This window comes from Herpailurus yagouaroundi, unplaced genomic scaffold, assembly GCF_014898765.1.
Source record: "Herpailurus yagouaroundi ecotype Mexico unplaced genomic scaffold, PumYag 194, whole genome shotgun sequence".
Taxonomy (NCBI): domain Eukaryota; kingdom Metazoa; phylum Chordata; class Mammalia; order Carnivora; family Felidae; genus Herpailurus; species Herpailurus yagouaroundi.
In genome coordinates this window covers 26,820-48,812 of record NW_024412425.1, presented here as the reverse complement: position 1 = coordinate 48,812, position 21,993 = coordinate 26,820, and the positions used below count along the sequence as shown (strand labels likewise).

General features: G+C 41.6%; 1 protein-coding gene and 1 long non-coding RNA gene across 3 annotated transcripts in view; one reads left to right on the top strand and one right to left on the bottom strand.

Annotated features, from left to right (window-relative positions):
* The window catches only part of LOC121011419 (uncharacterized), a 43,395-nt gene that overhangs the window by 9,493 nt on the left and 11,909 nt on the right, over window positions 1-21,993 (top strand). For both annotated transcript variants that reach the window (XR_005781616.1, XR_005781615.1), the window contains 2 exons: window positions 7,805-7,895; window positions 21,036-21,184. This is a non-coding gene — a long non-coding RNA (uncharacterized LOC121011419). The remainder of the gene's footprint in view (window positions 1-7,804; window positions 7,896-21,035; window positions 21,185-21,993) is intronic.
* Window positions 1,583-12,284, bottom strand: LOC121011418 (cytochrome P450 2G1). The gene is made up of 9 exons (XM_040445796.1): window positions 11,870-12,284; window positions 11,109-11,271; window positions 9,394-9,543; window positions 7,754-7,914; window positions 7,327-7,503; window positions 6,238-6,379; window positions 4,587-4,774; window positions 4,331-4,472; window positions 1,583-2,232 (listed from the first exon to the last, which is right to left on the bottom strand). The coding sequence occupies exons 1-9, from the start codon at window positions 12,047-12,049 to the stop codon at window positions 2,051-2,053; spliced, it is 1,485 nt and encodes a 494-aa protein (XP_040301730.1). The 5' UTR covers window positions 12,050-12,284; the 3' UTR covers window positions 1,583-2,050.

Here is a 21,993-nt window from a genome sequence, read left to right as displayed (position 1 = left end):
AAACCAACCATTATGGGGACTCATGTGCCTGGGACACATGAGGTTAAGAGAGAGATTCCAAAGAATGGGGTCTCATCCCTGACGCTCTATGTCTCCCACCCTGCATCCAATTAATCAGCAAACCCTGCCAGTTCTATCTTCATAGCGGATTCCAAATCCACCTACTTTTCCCCGCTTGCACAACTGGTATTTCTGCTATCCCTCCCTGAATCTATTCTTCATGCATCAGGTAGAGTTTGCTTTTAAAATAAGTCAGTGTATGGGGGCGCCTGGGTGGCTCAGTCAGTTGAGCATTTGACTTCAGCTCAGGTCATGATCTTGCGGTTTGGGTTTGAGCCCTGCGTCGGGGCTCTGTGCTGACAGCTTGGAGCCTGGAGCCTGCTTTGGATTCTGTGTCTCCCTCTCTCTCTGCTCCTCCCTTGCTCGCACTCTCTCTCTTTCTCTCAAAAATAAATAAACATTTTTAAAAATTACCAAAAAAAAGTCAGTGTGTGCCACCCTATGCTCACCAGGAACCATTATCTCACTCAGACTAAAAGCCCAGGTCCTTATTGAGGTCCATGAGACTCCACACAATCTGGCCTTTTCATGCCCTGCCCTCTTCCCATTTACCCCTACTCCCTCCCTCCCTCCTCCACTCCAACTACAGTCTCTTTGCGGATTCTAGAACACACATGCACAGCCTCCCACCTTACCACTCTGCTGTTTTTAATCTCCTTGCCAGAAACACTTATTCCCAGATACCTGCATAACTTGCTCCTCCAACACCTTGTGAGACCTACCCTGGCCTGATTATAATCCCAAACTTGGAATCTGTGCTGTTCTAACATGCTGTATCATTTACTCATTGGTTATGTTTATTCTTCATTGTCTACCTCTCCCACTAGAATGAAACTCCACCAGGACAGGAGTTTGGGTGTGTTTTGTTCACTGATGGATCCCAAGTACCTGAAGAAGGTACTGGCACATGTTGCGTATTCAATAAACATTGGTTGAGTAAAATGAAATATGAAGGAAAGCTTTCATCCAGCAAGCATGTTGATGGAGTTTGGAAATAGAATAATAGAAGTCAGGGTGGCTGAACTATTCATCAAAATGGAATGAGGAGAATTTGGAACTGGGACTTGTGAAAGAAGTTCCTTCTAGACCAGGAAGGCAGGTTTAGAGGGAGAGAAGATTGATGGAGGTGGGGTCAAGGAGCCAGCAAGACGGTTGAACATGGAGTATTAAGGGGGTGGACCATCAAGTGGGAAATCCCTGGTGGTTGACTGCTAGGTAGGATAATTAGTAACAGGGATGTCTTGAGGGCCCCTGGGTGGCTCAATCAGTTAAGCCTCCAACTCTTGATTCAGCTCAGGTCATGATCTCACTGTTGGATCAAGCCCCGGGTCCGGCTCTGCGATGACAGTGCGGATCTTGCTTGGGATCCTCTCTCTCCCTCTCTCTTTGCTCCTCTCCCTCCTTCTACCCCGCCTACCTCTCAAAAATAAAGAAATAAACATTAAAAGAATAACAGGGATGTCTAAAATGTCATTTTAAGTTGTTTTCTAAGTCCTACAGTGATAGCACACACAACACACAAGAAGCCTGCTACACACAACAGTCTTGATACTCTGGCTGCATTTATCTTATTTTATTTTATTTTATTTTATTTTATTTTATTTTATTTTATTTTATGTGGGAGATGATAATCAGGGAGAAGATTGGTGAACTACATTTGGGTCACTATCAGTGCACACCTACACATGAAGACATAGAATCTACAGCAAGAATTTGGTGGAGATGGGAAATGCGGGTGGAGGGGAGCATGAGAATGCAAATACTCCAGGTTGTTGCTGAAATCTGGGACAGCGCATTGCTTTTCTACTGGATGCAGCCGATACACAGCTCAATATTTGCAGGTGACCCTCACTGACCTGCAGAGCCATGACAGTAGAAATAGTACCTTCTCTTAGAGCTGTTGGGAGAATTTAGAGATGAGGTGGTGCACCTGTACCGGTGGAAAGAGCTGTGTTCTCCCACGGTTCCTTTCGCGCCCAATAGGGGGCGCTCAGCGGGCTTTGAGGCAGAGCTCATAGGTCGGAGGGATGTTGCCAAAGCCTGAGACCCTGGGTGTGATATCTATGTCATCCGGAGGCACCAGCGGGTGTAAAGAGAAGTTCTGAAGGATGGAGGTGAAGTACAGAAAGAGTTCCATGCGGGCCATGGCCTCGCCCAGGCAGATGCGCTTTCCTGTGGGCACAGGGGAGGGCGAGAAGTCGGCTCATATCTGCACTGGGATGATAAGGGTGTGGGGAGCTTTCTGGCCCCATCACCCTTCTGACCCTGCTCAGCATCCCTGGGGTCATGATAATACCTACTTTGTGGGGTTATTATAAAGACTCTTACAGAGAGTGCTCAGCTTGGATTTGCCATTTATAAGGGGGCTCAACACGTGGCAGCTACTTCTCTGATGGTTTGATTCCACCAGATCCCAAGATGGAATGGTTCTAAAAAATCCTTGAATTTGAAGATTCTGTGCATTTCAATTTCTCAAAGCTTTATCAAATGCCTACTAGGTGCCAGATACTAGTGAGGAAAAAAAATTTTGAAAAGAAAGCTCACACTTAAAGAGTGCTTACTATTTGTTGGTCACTCTTCGAATAGTTTGGAGAAATGAATCTCCATTTTAAATATTTTTCTTTTTAATTTTTTAGAGAGAAAGAGAGCACGTGCAAGTGAGCGAGGGAGGGGAAGAGAGAGAGGGAGGCACAGAATCCCAAGCAGGCTCCAGGCTCTGAGCTGTCAGCACAGAGCCCAGTGTGGGGCTTGAACTCACGAACTATGAGATTATTTTTTTTTTTTTTAGGGAGAGAACACAACCATAAGCTGGGGAAAGGTAGAGGGGAGAGCGGGGGGGCCGGGGGGGAGGGGCTCTTAAGCAGGCTCTACCTTCACCGCAGAGCCAGTGGTTGGGCTATATCCCAAGACCCTGGGATCATGACCTGAGCCAAAATCCAGAGTTGGAAGCTCAACCAACTGAACCACCCAGGTGCCCTATGATTCTACCATTTGTAAATGATGGGGTGGGGTCCTCTTTCCTAACCACAGCACTGACTCCAGGTTCAATGTGGTTTATACTTAAAATACTATTCTAAGCTAGTATGTCATGGGTCACAAGCTACTGTTCATTAGGCAAAACCACCTGCTGCCTATTTTTGTACTGCCTGTAAACTATTAAAAAGAAAACCACAGGCCCAAAATGGAATCACTTATGTTAGGTCAAGTCATCAAACCAGGCTCAATATCTAACCTAATGGCAGTTTCAACCTCCCCTCCTGAAATGGAGTCTTAACCAGTTAGGAATTGTTTGATCAACTCCAATGAGGTGAGCTGTCACATGTACCTTCTCCATCCCCCAAAGGAAAATGAGGTAATTCATCTAATAAGGCCCCCTGCTTTTCCCCTAGGGGAAGGTGACCTTGCCTGAAACAATCCTTTCTGTTCCTTTGCTAATAACTTCTTGGCCACCCTCCTTCCTATAAAGACCTTCCATTTCTACAAATCACTTAATAAATCCAATTATATATTCAAATTCACTCAACTGAATATTTGTTCTTTAAGAAAACTAAGAATGCAGGGGCACCTGGGTGGCTCAGTCGGTTAAGCGTCTGACTTTGGCTCAGGTCATGATCTTGCAGCCTGTGAGTTCGAGCCCTGCATCAGGCTCTGTGCTGACAGCTCAGAGTCTGGAGCCTGCTTTGGATTCTGTGTGTGCCTCTCTCTCTGCCCCACCCATGCTCATGCTCTGTCACTCTCTGTCTCTCAAAAATAAATAAACATTAAAAAATTTAAAAAATATACTTTAAGAAAATTAAGAATGATTTTCACATTTTAAATGGTTGAAAACAATCAAAAGAAAGGTAACATTCTGTGACATGTGAATTCAATGAAATTTAAATTTCTATGCCTATTCAAATTTCATAAATAAAGGTTTTTGGCATCACAGACTTTCTCATGCATTTTTGTACTGTCCGTGATCACTTCTGCAGGACAGTGGGGCAGTTGAGTAGTTCAGACTGTATAGTTCAGACAGATACAATATGGCCGGTAAAAACTAAAATATTTTCTATTCCATCCTTAACAAAAAGAGTTTGCTGACCTCTGTTTAGTGCTACTCCTTTTCTAATTATCAGAGTCAATGCTTCTAATATCCTATGATTCCAAGATTCTGGGATTCTGGGAAATAGCATTCAACTTCCATTCAGACTTGAATGTCAAATACAGACCAATGGTTGGGGGGGGCACATCTAGCATGTTCCTGGGGTGAACTCAGGCCATAGAAACCTACCAGAGGAAAAAGGTACAAAGGCTTCATTTTTCTTGAAGCGGCCCTGCTCATCCAGGAAGTGTTGGGGATAGAAGGCATCTGGGTTGCGGAAGTATTTGGGGTCTTTGAGGACAGAGCCAAGTAGAGGGAACACATCGGTGCCCTGGGATGAAAATGGAAAGTTATGAGAAATCAGTGTTGGAGGATGGGAGCGGGGTACCAGGGGGAGAGATGGGTGGGGTAGAGGAAGAAAGGGTAACAATGAACCCAACTCCACCTTGGGCAGAAGGTAGCCTCGGAAATGAGTGTCCCGGATGACATTATGGGGGACACCCATGGGTACGATATCTGTCAGTCTCTGTATCTCATGGATCACAGCGTCTGTGTAGGGCATCTTGGCTCGGTCATCCACACTTGGGATTCGGTGTGGTCCAATCACCTGGTCAATCTCTTCATGGATCTTGGCTAGAAGGGGCCAGAAAACAAAGCAGACAAAGACACAGGGCGTGTTTCTAAAAGCCAAGGCTAGGCTATGGGTTTGTATCTTTAATACCTGTGGACCCTGAGGGAGCCAACCATGCGTGTTTGCATTGCCCCTTTATTCTTAACACCTGACACATTGGTGGGCTTAATAAATACTCGTCAGACCATTGGGAGGCACACAGCCTGGAGCCTTGAGTGCCCACTGGGACGTTTGGTATTTATCTTGAAAGCACGAATGAGCAGGTCAGTGTCCCCACCCGAGATAGGCTTTCATACACAGGCTTTTGACAGACTGGGAAAAAAGTACAATACATAACGAGGATAAGATGGAAGCAAGTGACAGCAATTATGTAACAGGAATTAAGAACACTGTTGGTGCAGTTACCCCTCCCTGCACCTCCTGGATGAGTGACCTTGAGGCAAATGGCTTTACCTTCTGAGCCTGTTTCTTCATCTTCCAAATGGGTGTGATGGTCCAAGTCCACAGAGTTGTAAAATTTACATAAAATCCAGTATGCAAGTAACTAGAACAGCACCTAGCACATAGCAGGTGTCCATTAAATATGTGATTATTTAGATTAGTAAAACATGACTAGGACAATGGAGGAGAGACTAGAAAAGTTTGAGTGGAATCAAGTTAATCTCTCCCATCATCTATAATGAGGAAAAATTTTTTTGGCTTGTTTTGAACTGCATTAGAAGGGAGAGAGGCCAAAATTAGGGGTTTTCCTTAAGCAAGGAATAAGTTCCTCATCGCTAGAGTTACCCAACCAGACCAGATTGCAATTTGTTGGAGATGGAGTCTGTCTGATTCTGGCACTATAGTCAGCTAAATAATTTCCATCAAATATATCTACCTCCTAATCCCTGGAACCCATGCATGTTACCACATAGGACAAAAAAGACTTTTAAGACATCATTAAGTTAAGGATCTTGAGATGTGGTGATTATCCTGGATTATGCAGGTTGGCCCTAAATATAATCACAAGTGTCCATATAAGAGGGAAGCAGAAGGGTCAGAGTCAGAGAAGAAGATAGGACAACTGAGGCAGAGAGATCTGAAGATGCTATGCTACTGACTTTGAAGATGGAGGAAGGGTCATGAGCCCAGGAATGCAAGAAATACAGCTCTCAGAGCTGAAAAAAGCAAGGAATCTGATTCTACCTTGGTTTGGCCCAGTGAAAACCTGTGTGAACTTCTGAACTCCAGCACTGTAAGATAATAGTTTTTGTTAATTTATTATGACAGCCATAGGAAACTAACATAGGCACCAAGTAGAAGATTCAATTAAATGGCCTTCCAAGCCAGAGATTGTGAGATTCCATATCCCGAGATTCTGAAGTGTGAAGAGTGTAAAGCTATGGGGTTATAAAGTATTGCGTGTACATCTTCTTCTCTGTTGGGAGTGGGAGTCACCAGGTAAGCAGTTCAAGTGGACCCTCACCTTCCACCTCAGGATGCTTCATCATTAGCAGCAATCCATAACGTAGTGTAGAGCTCACAGTCTCTGTGCCCGCAAAGAAGAGGTTGAGAGTGGTGAGGACCAAGTTCTTGAGATTGAACTCCGTGTGGGGATTATTTTTATCCTGAAAACGAGAGGGATAGGAAATCGAATTACCTTCTGTCTTTATCTTCTTCTTTTCTCCCTTTGTGAAAACACAACTGATGGGTAAACTAAGTGGGTATCTGGGAGAGGAAATAGCCAAAGCAAAGTTCCTGGGGCAAGAGGGTGCCTGGTGTGTTAGAGAAATAACAAGGAGGAGGCCAGTGCGGTTGGAGTGGACAGTGAGGGGAACAGGAGGAGAAAAAAGTACAGATTTGAAAGTTCTAGGACATTAAGCTATATAATTATAAACTTCCAAGTGCTGAGGTTTGTATAATAAAAAATATATATGTTTCTAAAATTCTAAGACTCTGTGATACAGAAGTTAAATTTCTACATATTGAAGACTTTTTTATAAATTTTTTTCAACGTTTATTTATTTTTGGGACAGAGAGAGACAGAGCATGAACGGGGGAGGGGCAGAGAGAGAGGGAGACACAGAATCAGAAACAGGCTCCAGGCTCTGAGCCATCAGCCCAGAGCCTGACGCAGGGCTCAAACTCACGGACCGCGAGATCGTGACCTGGCTGAAGTCGGACGCCCAACCGACTGCGCCACCCAGGCGCCCCCATATTGAAGACTTTTAAGTTTAAATTCATGCTTAAAGACTTAAAAGTCTAAGCTTCTCAAATTCTAAGACTAAAGACTGGTTTTCTGTATTTGTAAGTCTCTGGTAGTTGTAATCATAAATGATTTAAAAGGGGTCAGGTTTTAAGTTTCATTGCTCCTAAAATTATTAGATTCAAAGTTTATTTTAAAGGTGTAAGAGTTTATGTATGCTTTTACAGTTTCTATATCTCATCCATAAATAAAAGTCAACCATGTGAAACAATACTTTCTCTTTTGTCTATAACACGTTTATAGGTTAAAGTTGCAGTTTATAGGCTAATGATAATGAGAGGAAATGATTGGGGAAAAGGGAAGAAGTACCTGGTGCATCTTGATGAGGAAGCAGTCAATGAAGTCCCGAGGGTTTTGTGGGTCAAGAGATACTTCGTTGATCTTGACCCTCGAGGCAATGAAGTCCTTGAGCTCCTCTATCAAGTAGTAGATGCGATTGTGTCTTCCTGGCAAATATTGCATGACTCCAGAATACATGTCATATAGCTGTGGGGAATAGGCAAAGAGGGTTTGTCAACAATGGGCACCTGGGGTCGGCATAGGCTGAGTCTGGAGCCAGATAGTCAGGCTGAACATCCAGCACTGGGTCTGAGGATTGGGTGAGTCCATTTGCTTCTTGGAGACTCAGGGCATATTGATACTTGCCTCCCTGGGCTGTGGGGAGGATTAAGCGAGGTATAGGCAGATGCTTAGTTAACTGAGATTGGGGGTGGGCAGGGAGGTGGCTGGTGGGCACCTGGGCCCAGGGTGTGCTCATCTCAATGAAACTCTCATTGATCATCTGCAGCAGCTTCAGGAACTGCTTGTCTTCATAGTCAAAGCGGCTTCCAAAGACGACAGAACTGATGACATTTGAGACAGTGCGGCTCAGGAAGAAGGTGGGTTCGATGGGGGAACCTGGGTGATAGAAATTGTCTATGTTAGAGGCAATGATTAGGAGCATGGGATGGGGAATGATTCAGTCACAGATATGAGTCCTGACTCCACTGGTTCATAGCACGTGTTAGTTACTTCATTTGTTTTGTTTTGTTTTGTTTTGTTTTGTTTGTATTTTGAGTCTAGATTTCCCAGTCTGCAAATTGGTTTAGTAACCACTAAACCTGAGGTTTCAATATAATTATCCATGTGAAATGCTTAGCACAGTCCCTGCATGTAGTAAGTACTCAGAAAATGCTAGTGGAGTTTAATCATCACCTTTTGGCATTAGTATTTAATTAATTGTGTTTGTGCGTAGAGTCACAGATTTGGGAAAGAAGTTGTGGTATGGGACACATTAGGGGAAAAAAGGATGGCTGAATTCTGTGTATCTCTATCAATGACTCCATTTGAGCTATTAAGAAAAATTTTCCCTTGGCCTCAGCTGCACCATTTAAAATAGGATTCTGGGGGTGCCTGGGTGGCTCAGTCAAACATCGGACTTCAGCTCAGGTCATGATGTCACTGCTCGTGGGTTTGAGTTCCACATCGGGCTCTGTGCTGACAGCTCAAAGCCTGGAGCCTGCTTCTGATTCTGTGTCTCCCTCTCTCTCTGCCCCTCCCCTGTTCATACTCTCTCTCTTTCTTTCAAAAATAAATAAACATTAAAAAATAATTTAAAAAAATTAAAAAATAAAACAGGATGCTGGATTGGGGGACAATTTCTCCAACACAACGCTTCATAGTCACAAATACACAATTTTGCAAATAATTTCTGGGGGTACATGAATGTTCAAAGCCTTTATGTAGACTGTTTAGCATCCATGAGACCCAGAAGAAAAATCTCTGATTTTGAGAAATTTATCTATCTCTTATCTATCCATCTCTGTAGTTCTTAGCTTCCATGTCTTTTCTTCTCCAAATCCCATTGGTTCCAGACCTTATTTTGGGGCAGCGATCAGACTCCTTAAAAAATATAATCAAATGGGCTTAAGAGTTTCAGATCTGCAAGATGAAAAAATTCTAAAGATCTGTTTCACAACAATGTAAACATACTCAACACTGAAAAGTACACTTAGGAATGGTTAGGATGGTAAAAATTTATGTTATGTTTTTATTACAATTGTATGTATGTGTTATATGTATACAGATATATGTAATTAAATTTGATCCTGTCACCAGAAAAAGGTGCTAATTTACACATTGTAAAAGTCTGCATATGATTTCAGGAGCTCATAAAATTCTTGAGATCCACTGATTAAAGCTTCTGCACAAGTGGTCTTGAAGGGTCTTTCATGTTAACTTTTAACATGGAACCTGGCTGGAAATCTTAGTGAACCCTTAGTCTTTTTCATCCTTTCCCATTCTAGAGCTTTCTCCCACCAAGGCCCATCTGCTCACGACTGAGCTCTCTATAACCATTCAGTCATCTTGTAGCCCTGCCCCTTGTGACCTCCATACCCTTGGTCTTCCGTAATTCTTCTAGTAAGAAGCCAGCCTCCTCCTGGATCCGCTCCTCAATGCTCCGTTTTCCCATCCCGAAGTCCCGAAGAATGGTCAGGGAGAAGCGTCGGAGAATCCTCCATCGTTCTCCATTAGCCAGAGCTACACCTGCCAGAATCCCAATGTCAGCCTCCTGCCTCCCCTCCCCTTCCTGTGTCCAACTCTGTGATACACAAGGATTGGGATAAATTATGAAAGCTCTAGACTCTGCTCTCAAGGAAGCCCCTCCCAACTTCCTAGGCTTGATGGAGAGACTGTGGTTCCCTCCCTACAGGACCTCAAAAACAGTCTAGGATTGAGATGGAGGGAAAGGAAATTAGGCTGGCAATGATTGGGGGAGATGAAGGAGAGTTTCTTACAGGATAAAAGCCCAGAACAGGATAAATAACTGGATGGATGCATAGGAATGTGGAGGGAGGTACAGATAGAATGCCATACACAATATCCTGGAATGGGGGACTCCTTCTATTTTCTCATACCATTTGGATTCTCTAGACATAAGCATGCATATACACAGAAGCTTACACCTGTACATCAATATACCTACACAAAAGGAATTCCCTTCTAGTAAGAAACATTTAGAAATTACTAGATGTGCATGGATTGATGAATTAATGTTTGGAAACTTAATGAATTATTTCAGTGGATTAATGAATGGAAGGAAGAGCTTTTGACTGGAATGACTGATGAACGGAGAAAGACTCAATGGATGAATAAAGAGTTAATAATAGATAGTTTGAGATAAGAGTATAATTGGTTGGAAAGATATAAGGATGGAAAGATTAATAGATGAGTGAATGATGGAAAGATTAATGAATGAATGGATGAATGATGGATGGAGGGGTAAATGGAAAGTTAATTCATAGATGTCTAGATAAATTGGATAGAAAGATATTTGATAGATAAATTGGATAGATAGATAAATTGGATTTGATAGATAATTTGGATAAAAAGATAGATGCTTGGGTGGCTTAGTTGGTTGAGCATCTGACTCTTGATTTCAGCTCAGGTTATGATCCCAGGGTTTTGGGATCAAGCCCCCCGTTGGGCTCCACACTGAGTATGGAGGCTGCTTAAGACTCTCTCTCCCCCTCTGCCCCTCTCTCTTGCTCATGAACTCTCTTCTCTAAAAAAATAAAGAAAGAAAGAATAAGAAAGGCTAATTATTAAATGGATTTTTTGGTGGATGTATGGGTCAATGGAAAAGTGGATAAATGGAAGGAGATGTATGTGGATGGATGGATAGAAGGAAATATGGAAATAAGAGCATGACAGAGCTTGGAATTGAAAGGTGTGGGCAGTTACAGATGGGTGTATAGATAACACTAAAAAGATATCTACTTAAATGGAGGCGGCAGAGACCTATGGGTTGAATGTGTGTATATGTATAGAGAAATAAGAAGTTTGGCTATAAGGGCTTCAGTGGATACACATTAAAAACAAAAGTAATGGGGCTGATACTCAAGAATCAGAGGGCTTGGGTTCAAAACAAAATGGTTCTACCACTTACTATATATTACCTAACCTTTCTCACCCTCAGTTTCCTCATTTGCAAAATTAGTAAGACATTAATATTCTCTCAAAGGAGTCAATGTAATAATTCATGTAGAGCACTTATCAAAGAACTGGGGACATAGGGAGTGTATAATCATTTTGTTGTTGTTGTTACTTACCATAACCTTGGAAGTTTCGCTCTATTGAAGCCAGTTCTCCACGGCCACTGAACTCATCAGCTCGGTCTACCAGGGCCTCCTTCACTGCCTCATGTCCACACAAAACAACTACAGGCCGTGGACCCATGTACACAGTGAAGACTGGGCCATACTTCTCCCTGAGCTAGGAGTGAAGGAAGACATAAGAGGAAGGAGCTATCTGGAGCACCAAGTATAGACCAATCAAGGACTTTAGGGGTGGAAATTTCAAGGGAACATAAATGTGGGAATAACAGATAAAAGTGAGTCTTGGGCTTGGAAGGACTATTGAGAAAAAGGCACAGATGCCTTGGATCCTGTGATCCTGGGTAAGACACCACCCCCCCAACACCTCCATAAGCCTTAGTTTCCTCATCTGTAAAATGGTGGACCTGGGTGAGCTAAGCTCCAAGATCTATGCTTCTCTATCTGCAATGCTTAATTTCTAGAACCTTAAGATTTCATGATACTGAGTGTCAACGTTCTAAGATCATCAGAGAGCATGAGTTCTTGTGTTTAAGGGTGTAAGGTGCTGTGATTCCAAAGTCCTGAGATTGTGAGAGTCTTAAGTTCCAGTGTGCCAGGAGTCTGTGTTTCCAAGAGTTTAAGATTCTGCAATTTCAGTATTCTAAGGTTTATGAAGTCTATGTTTCCAAGAGTCTGTGTTTTGGACATTAGAAGGTTATACATGTTTCTATGGAATTCATTGCTTTTGGCTCTGTGAGAGGAGTAGTCAGACTTACCTTCATGAAAGACTGAAAAGTGGCATCAGTACGGACTTGCAACAGGTTCCCCAGGAAAGGTATTGGTGTGGGACCAGGGGGCAGCTTCCCCCCCTTGTGTCTCCTTTTCCAGGCAATGAGGATAAGTAGGCAAGACAAGGAGAGTGCCAGAAAGATGGTGAAGGCCCCTCCCAGCTCCATGGTGCCAGGTTGAAGGGTTGTGTCCAGGGCACCAGATCCTTCTTAAATATGTTCTGGAAAATCAGCTGTGCAGAAATCTGAACACCCTGAGATTCAAGTTTTCCGGGTAGGGATGCCATTAGAGAGGATATTGCTTTATCTGGAGGGTGGTTATATAACCTATAATCACCCACCTGAATAAAGGTGGATTGAATTCACCCAGGGAAATCCAGTGGGGCCATCCCTCTTTCTTTATATTTCCAGTCCCCCAGCTCAACCTAGTTCAACATGTCCTGGTAGGATATGGGAGGCAGTTGAACATCATTTTTAGGCTGTCGTGTTTAGGAATCAGATAATCTGGGTTCAAATTTCAGCTCCACCTTTTCTTCACTGGGTAGGGCGCCTAACCTTCTTGGCCTCAGTTTCCCGATCTGTCAAAAATAGGGTAACCACACTGTCTTAGAAAGTCTTGGTAGAGAACAAAGATGACTCCTTTCTCTTTGCCAGACCCTAATTCATCAATTAAAAAAAAAATACAGTAAGATGAAGATTTGGAATAGCAAAAGAAATAACTCAGTTGAAAGGGTTTTATTCAACAAGTTCTCTTGTTTCTACTCAAAGTGCTACCATTGCTAAATGGTAATAATCAAAGATTACTTGTGTTGATTTAGCAGGACTTTTCTGGTGTGTGTCTGTGTGTGCACATTTATTTTCAAAGTCTAAGATATAGAGGCCACCTCTGAGCCCCACCTCTAGAAACATGGCCTACTGATTGCTGTCTGTTTATCTAAATAAACAGTTTTCAGCACTTTTTGTACCAAATACCTGCCAATCTTCTTTACTGTTCTGAAACAAAATTCCTGGGTATTATATCCTACCTATACATGTTATTAAACAAAATCAAATGCCCTTCTCATGTGTCCAGATTCTCAGACTTGGAAAATAAATCCCTTAGCGAACCTGCAGGTTTTGGAATAAGACCTGGCTGGCTGGGCTGAGGTATGCTGTGTCCAAGAGAAGTAGTGGGGATTCTGTGAAAACTGAGTGACTCCCAGTGCACCACCTTTTGGATCTTCTATGGGCCACCAGGATGTCTTTTGTGGGGTAAGAGTTAGCTTTAGGCTGCCTCCTATGACCCTCACAGTTTTGGCTTCTCCCTTCCATTCTGACCTCCTTCCCGACACACACATACACTTACACCCATTCTGGAATAGTCCTTAATTAATTGTCTGTGATGGTGGTGGTTGAGTCTGGTCTTTCTGTTCAGACAGGAAAAGAGAAAGTGTCCTTAGAACAGCCCCCTTCACCATCCCACTCTAGGCAAGAAGCCAGGAGGAGAGACACTTGAACTAAACGGTGCAAGCAAGTTAAAGAGGAAAATTAACTGCAGAGAAATGCATGGACAGGCAGATTGTGCCAAGATAGAGACCAAGACTGGAGAGAAACAAAGGAAAAAAGAAAGGTGCAGAGAAACAGAACCAGACTGAGATCAAAATAGAGCGGAGAGAGACAGAGAATGAGTCAACTATAGGTATCAAGGAAGACACAGAGACCAAAGGAAATTCAAAGAAACAGAGAGAAGGAGAGACAATCAGAAAAAAAACAAGGAAGCTTCAGGAGACAGACCTAGAGACTGAGAAAGAGAAACATGGCCAAGAAAGAAGAAACAAGAGGAACCTAGAGAGCTAGCACCCCCTCCCTCTCTCTCCTCCTCTCTCAATCATTACCAAAAACCATTGACTCAGAGGCGGAGATGGTCAGGGAGACAAGTCAAAGCAACAAAGAGATACGGAGACAGAGAAACACCCAGAGCAAAGTGAAATGGAGAAACAATGATTTGAGCTTCACAGGGTGTGTGTATGAAATGGAGCCTGGATCCTTTTATGCCTAGCCATCTGCCCCTCCTTCTGGGACCAAGACATGCTATGATGCTACCAGGGATGTCATTATTTATTTATTGTCATCTTTGTGCCAGGCACTGAGTTGTGTGCCTAACAAGCAGGATACCTTCTAACCCAAATGAGCAGCTTACAAGGCAGGACACGTGGATAATGGCATACGGGAGGCAACACTCTAGGGGTCTGGAGACTGACATGAAACCCTTAGGAAAGTGAGCCTCTCCCTCCTGGAGCCTTCCTCCTCTGTATTTGGGATATGATAACATGAGTACCTCCTTCATAGGATTTTTGAAGTTTGCCACAGAATAAAGAGCTCAACCGATGTGAGGTTTTTAGCATCATTAGATGGTTGTAAAATAGCATGATCCTAAGATTGTCTGAATACACCTTGGACAGTATCTGTGCCTCAGTTTTCTCATCTGGAAAATGGTACAAATGATTGTATTGATCTTTTGGGGTTTGGGACTATTCAGTGAGTTATGGCACACAGCAAGTACTTAACAAATTAGTTAAAATGAAAATTACAGCACCACTGGTCAAGGAGCCAGGACCAGGAAAAGCTGAGTGGAGAAAGGACATGGAAATCTGGAGAAATCACTTTTGGCTGTGGTAGAAGGGAGAATGCCTAGAACTGATTTTTTTTTTTTTTTTTTTTTTTTTTAAGGAGGCAAGTTAAGTGTCTGGGAGATCATCATGCATCATCTAAGAAGACCCATTATGGGAGGTGTTTTATGGGATGGTTCCAAGACTGAGATAAACAACTTCTCCAAGTTGGCATTTTTTTTTAATTTTTATTTTTTAATGTTTATGTATTTTTGAGAGAGAGGGAGAGAGAGAGAGAGAGAGACAATGAGCAGGAGAAAGGCAGAGAAAGAGGGAGACACAGAATTGGAAACAGGCTCCATACTCTGAGCTGTCAGCACAGAACCCGATGCGGGGCTCAAAGCCATGAACCACGAGATCATGACCTGAGCTGAAGTCAGATGCTTAACCAACCGAGCCACCCAGGCGCCCCAAGCTGGCAATTTTCTAAGATTCTGTGGTTCTCAGAATCTGTTCTAATTTTTGAGATTCTGGAATTCTATGATTTTCAGCTTTCGGTGATCTGTGGGTTCTTCCAGTTGGAAGTGGAGATGAGCTTTAGAGAAGGGAGGAACTGTGGGGAGAGGGGCAGAATGACTTCTCACCTCCTCCTGGATGTTTTCAGCAGCAGCAGGAAGGTACAGCTGGTGCATACATGTTGCTCTCCTTCACAACCAAAATAAACTTGTAAAGTCTTAGGAACCACATTCTAGATGGTGACTGTGGTGTAGGGATCATTTTTCTATTGGGGAATGGGAAGGATAGTAAATGGGGCTTCTGAATTTCTTTTCTTCTGCTAAGAAAAATTATTCAGAAATTATTCAAAAACAATCTAATAAAGAAAAAAATGATTATAGGACTTTTTCATGTCAAGCTAGGCATACTTTCTAACAGGTCCATTTAAAGATAATCTCATTCCAAAATTGGAACGTTACTTTGTTTACACAATTAACCAGGGTCCAAGGTTTTTACAATTCTGCCAAACAGCTAAGTCGTGATGACTATCTTTTCTGTTTGGTAGAGATGGTGACCCTCCACCAAAATTAAAAAAAAATAATGATGCCATAAAATCAGACAGTAGTAATTTTGTGTTTAACTCAGAACTTCTTTTTTTTCCTATAAAAATCCTAGTGTTTTATTTGTCTTTTGAACCAGCTTTGTTTACATCTGGTTCCCTCATTAATGGATTAAATAATCTTTGCCACGTGTATATCTACTTTGAGAATTATGTTCTTATCATTTTGAGAATTATCCTTCCTTTATTTTCCTCATTTTCTTCTTCTCTTCCTTTCTGTCTCCCTTCACTTTTCCCCTCCCTCCATTCCCCCCCTTCTTCTCATTTCTTTCTCTCTCTATCCTCCTTCTCCCTTCTCTTCCCTCTTTTGAAGACTCTCCTCCCTATCTTCCTTCTTTCTTCCTTGATTCTCTCTCATCTTGCTGCTTCCCTCATTTTGTCTTTTCTCTCTTCTTTCTTTCTTCCCCCATCTTCCAACCCTTCCTCTACCAAATGGTGTAACATGTGCATATCTGTAATGCCAGGAGAAGACGAAGAAGAGAGACATAACGGGACAGTGAAAATATTACAAAAAAGAATGGCCAAGTTTTTTTCCCCAAAAGTAGCAACAGACACCAAACCACAGATTCAAGAAGTTCAAAGAACACCAACTGAGTAAATACCAAAAACCCACATGTAAGTGTATTATATTCAAACTTCAGGAAACCAAAGACAAAGAAAAAACTTTGCAGGAAGCCAGAGGAAAAAATACACCTTACCTATGAGGAACAAGGATAAGTACAACAAACTTTTCTCAGAAATCATGCAAGCAAGAGGGGTGCCTGGGTGGCTCAGTCAGTTAAGCGTCTGACTCTATGTTTTGGCTCAGGTCATGATCTCATGGTTCATGAATTTGAGTCCCACATTGGGCTCCTCACTGACAGCGTAGAGCCTGTTTGGTATTTTCTTTCTCCCTCTCCCTCTGCCCCTCCTGTCTCTCTCTCAAAATAAATACATAAACTTAAAAAGAAATCATGTGAGCAAGAAAAAAATGGAGTGACATCTTTTAAGTGTTGACAGAAAAAACTGTCAATCAAGAATTCTATATACAGTATTCTGTATACTGTGGAGTAAAAACATCATTCAAAAGTAAAGGAGAAATTGTAATAGTGATGTATGTGTGGCAGATGGTAGCTATATGTGTGGTGAGCATAGCATAATATATAAACATATTGAGTCACTATATTGTACACCTGAAACTAACGTCATGTTGTGTGTCGACTAAACTCACATTAAAATCATTTGTTAAGTAAAGGATAAATGAGCACGGTTTCAGTTTGGGATGATGAAAAAACTGGAAATGGATAGTGGTGATGGTTGCACAACATTGTGAATGTACTTAATGTCATTATACTGTACACTTAACAGTGATGAAAATGGTTTATTTTATGTTACATATATTTTACCAAAATGTAAAAATGAAGGGCAAATAAAGACTCTCATAGACAAAAACAAAACAAAACAAAACAAACTAGGGCTGGGGGAAAGGGGTTATATTGCCCCCATACTTATCCTTATAAGAAATATTAAAGGAAGGGGCTCCTGGGTGGCTTAGTCAGTTAAGCGTCGGACTTCGGCTCAGGTCATGGTCTTGTGGTTTGTGAGTTCGAGCCCCATGATGGGCTCTGGGCTGACAGTTCAGACCCTGGAGCCTGCTTCAGATTCTGTGTCCCCTTCTCTCTCTGCCCCTCCTCTGCTCATGCTCTGTCTCTCTCTCAAAAATAAATAAACATTAAAAAAATTTTTTAAAAAAGGAATATGAAAGGAGGGTCACCTGGGTGGCTCAGTGGTTGAGCGTCCTTCTTCACCTTGGGTCATGATCTCTTGGCTCATGAGTTTGAGCCCATATCAGGCTCACTGCTGTCAGCCTGTCAGTGCAGAGCCTGCTTTGAATCTTCTGTCCCCCTCTCTCTGACTCTCCCTGACTTGTGTTTTCCCCAAAATAAATAAATATTAAAAAAAAAAAGAAATGTGAGAGGAATTTCTTCAGTCAGAAAAACATGATTAAGGTCAAACTTGTATCTACAAAATACATAAAGAGAGTTAGAAATTTAATAAATAAAGTTTCAATATATAGTATTTTTTATTTTTGCTTTTTGCTTTTAATTGCCACCCAAATAACTATTTAAAACAAAAGCAGTAATAATGTATTGGGTCCTTATAGCATATGTGGAAGTGAAATATATGACAACGATGGCATAAGAGATAGGAAGGAGGAATTAGTAATATACCATCTAAGGTCCTTTCACTGCACATAAAATGGTATAGTTTTATTTGAAAATAAAGACCTACAATTTAACATTGTATATTGTCTGGAGCAACCACTAAACTTTTTTTTTTTTTAAAGGTATAAATAATATGTCACAAGCATAAAGAAAATGGTATCATAAAATATACTCAGTTAAAATCAGAGCAGAAAGAAAAAACAATATAACCAATATAAAACACCTAGCAGATGGTAAATTTTAATCCAAATACAGCTTAAATGTCAATGGTCTTAAATGTCAGTGGTCTAAATATACTAATGAAAGAGGCACCTGAGTGGTTCAGTTGGTTAAGCATCTGACTCTTGATTTCAGCTCAGGTCATGATCTCACAGTTGTGGAATCAAGCCCTGTTTTGGGCTCCGCACTGTGTAGCCTGCTTAAGATTCTCTCGCTTCCTCTCCCTCTACCCCTCCCCACTTGTGTGTGTGTGTGTGTGTGTGTGTGTGTGTGTGTGTATGCACATGAGTGCTCTCTCTCAAAAATAATAAAATAAAATAAAATAAAATTTAAATATACTAATGAAAAACACAGATTGCCTGATTGGGTAAAAAAGCAAGACTCAACTATATGTTGTCTATAAGAAATCCGTATCCAATATAAAGACCTAGATTAAAAAATCAAAATAATGAAGAAAGATATACTATGAAAGCCTAATTCAAAGAAAGCTAGAATAGCTATATTAATTTTGATTTAAACTGTAGATTTCATAACAAAACAAATTATCAGAAAGAGGGATGTTACATAATAAAAAAGAAGTCAATCCTTCATGAAGACAAAACAATACTAATTAATATAATAACATATTATATAATAACAGAGCTTCAAAATATACAAGACAAAAACTGATCTGAAAGGAGAAAGAGAAAAATCCCCAAATATAGTTGGCGACATCAACATTCCTCTCCCAATAATTGATAGAACAAGAAGGAAGAAAATAAGTAAGGTTATAGATGACCTAAATGGTACCATGAACCAATTTGACCTACTTGGCATCCATAAGACTCCATCCAACAATAGCAGAACACACTTTCTTCTCAAATAAACATGAAACACTCACTAAGATAGGCTATAATTCTTGGCTATAAAGCAAGTCTTAACAGATTAAAAAGAATAGAAATAATATATTGTGCATTCTTGGACCATAAAGGAATTAAACTAGAAATTAATAAGAGGAAATATGTTTTTAAAATGGAAATTAGGGGCACCTGGGTGGCTTAGTCGGTTAAGTGTCCAACTTTGGCTCAGGTCATGATCTCGCGGTTCTTGAGTTTGGGCCCTGCTTCGGGCTCTGTGCTGACAGCTTAGAGCCTGAAGCCTGCTTCAGAGTCTGTGTCTCCCTCTCTCTCTGACCCTCCCCCACTCGCACTCTGTCTCTCTCTCTCTCTCTCTCTCTCTCTCTCTCTCTCAAAAATAAAGATTTTTAAAAAATTAATGGAGGGGCGCCTGGGTGGCTCAGTCGGTTGAGCGTCCGACTTCGGCTCAGGCCACGATCTCGTGGTCCGTGAGTTCGAGCCCTTCGTCGGGTTCTGGGCTGATGGCTCAGAGCCTGGAGCCTGCTTCCAGTTCTGTGTCTCCCTCTCTCTCTGCCCCTCCCCAGTTCATGCTCTGTCTCTCTCTGTCTCAAAAATAAATAAACGTTAAAAAATTTTTTTAAAAAATAAAAAATGGAAATTAACACTCTTCCAAATAATCCATCTGTCAAGCAGACAGTCGCAAATGTAACTTACAAATATTTGAACTAAATGAAAGTCAAAATTTGTGGGATATAGTTGAAACAATGCTTACAGGGACTCTGTAACACTGAAAGCATATATCAGAAAAGAAGAAAGATCTAATATCGATAACCTAAGTTTTCATCTTAGGAAACTAGAGAAAGAAAAAATTAAATCTAAAGTAAGGAGAAGGAAGGAAGTAATAAAAATTAGAGCAGGAACCAATGAAATTGACAGTAGGAAAAAAAATGGAATCAATAAAGTCAAAAGCTGATTCTTTAGAAAAGACCAATAAAATTGATATAGCCAGTTTAATGGAGATAAAAAGGAAAAAGACACAAATTACCAATATCAGGAATGAAAGAGGAACATCAGTACTGATCCATAGACATAAAAAAGATAGTAGGGGGTGCACCTGGGAGGCTCAGTCGGCTGAGTGTTCCACTCCTGATTTCAGCTCAGGTCATGATCTCAGTTTGTGGGATCTCAGTGGGAGCTGTCAGTGCAAATCTTGCTTGGGATTTTCCCTCTCCTCTCTCTTTGCCCCTCCTCTCTCCCTCCCTCTCTAAATAATAAATAAATAAATAAATAAATAAATAAATAAATAAACAGACATCTTTTATAAAGATAGTAGAGGACTTTTGCAACTTTTGAAAGTCAAAAGGACTTTTGAAAGTTTAGGTGAAACATACCAATCGTTCGAAAGATGCAAACTACCAAAACTCACAAAAGAAGAAACAGATAACCTGAATGACCCTATGCCGATTAAAGAAATTGAAGTTGTAGTTGAAAACCTGAAGAAGAGGGAGGAAGAGGAGGAGGAGGAAGAGGAGGAGGAAGAAGATGAGGAGGAGGAGAAGGAGAAATAGTAGTAGTAGTAGTATGTGGTACTGTATAATGAATTTGGTAGCATTTTTTTCCTTAATAATATGGTTACTACATTGACTTTTTGTGCTGTCGATCTAAAGAAAGGGAGAAAGTTACCATGTCCATGGATTAAAGACTTGGTATTGTTAATTGTTTTTAATATTTATTTGTTTTTGAGCGAGAGAGACAGAGCACGAGCAGGGGAGGAGCAGAGAGAGAGGGAGACACAGAATCTAAAACAGGCTCCAGGCTGTGAGCTGTCAGCACAGAGCCCAACGTGGGGTTCAAATGGCAGGATCATGACCTGAGCCAAAGTTGGATGCTTAACCGACTGAGCCACCCAGGCATCCCTGGTTTGGTTTTGTTTTTTAATTCTTTTTTGAGAGAGAGAGTGTGAGTAGGTGAGTAGGGGAGTGGCAGAGAGAGAGGGAGATAGAGGATCTGAAGTAGTCTCAGCACTGTCAGCACAGAGTCGCTTGCAGAGCTGAAATCAAGAGTTGGCTGAACCCACTGAGCCACCCAAGCACCCCTAATATTAGATTCTTAAAACATTTCTGAGTTTCTGTAAGAATAATATATTTTTATTAGTAGTATTTAACTGTTGGAATTTCTGTCCCTTTCTGATAGCTGGGATGTGGAATTGATGGCTGGAGCTCTAGCAGTCATTTGCATCATGACATGATCTTGGGAATGGAAAACACACATCATAGAACAAGAGAGAAGAGCCAGACCCTGTGGAGCACCCTACACTGACAACCTCTGAAAGTGTCCAATATGTAAGGGAATTACATTATCTTACTTAAACCCCTGTTATTTTTTTCTTTTCTGGTTATTTTCAGGTGAACCCACCCTCCACCACACTCAAATGTGCATAGGTAATGAAAACAAAAGAAATGGTTGACCACAGCCAATTCCACTTAAAAAAAACTGAGGAAAGAGGTAGACTGTAAGAGACAATGATAATAGGGGTGGATTTGTGAATGCTTCGATCAGAAAAACAGTGAGACCATAAGATAATTTATAATTCTGAAGGGGCTACTCTGGTGGAAACACCAGTCCCAGGGGAACGTATAAGGTATGCATGGAGGCCAAATGAGGGGAGTGACCGATGAAGGACAGAGTGATGAGGGAAGAGATGGTGGTGAGGGAATGGCATGAGGTGAGGCAGTGTCTTCAGAGAATTGCAAAGAGCTGATCAATTGAGGAAGAGAAGAAAGGAGATTTAAAAAAAAATATTTATTTACTTTTGGGCGAGTGCAAGCGGGGGAAGGGCAGAGCGAGGGAGACAGAGGATCCCAAAGTGGACTCCGTGCTGACAGGATGACAGTGCAGAGTCCCACTCGGGGCTCGAAACCATGAACTATGAGATCATGACCTGAGCGGAAGTCGGACACTCAACCGACCTAGCCACCCAGGTGCCTCAGAAAGGAGATTTTAATAACATCCCAAGGGCTATGTGCTTGATTCCACAAGTTATTCAGCTAGTTGCTCTAACAAGCCCAAAATCTCATTATCTTAACACAAAAAGGTTTATTTCTCACTTATACAAGGCTCATGCTGATGTTCCTGCTCCTAACCTAGCTGC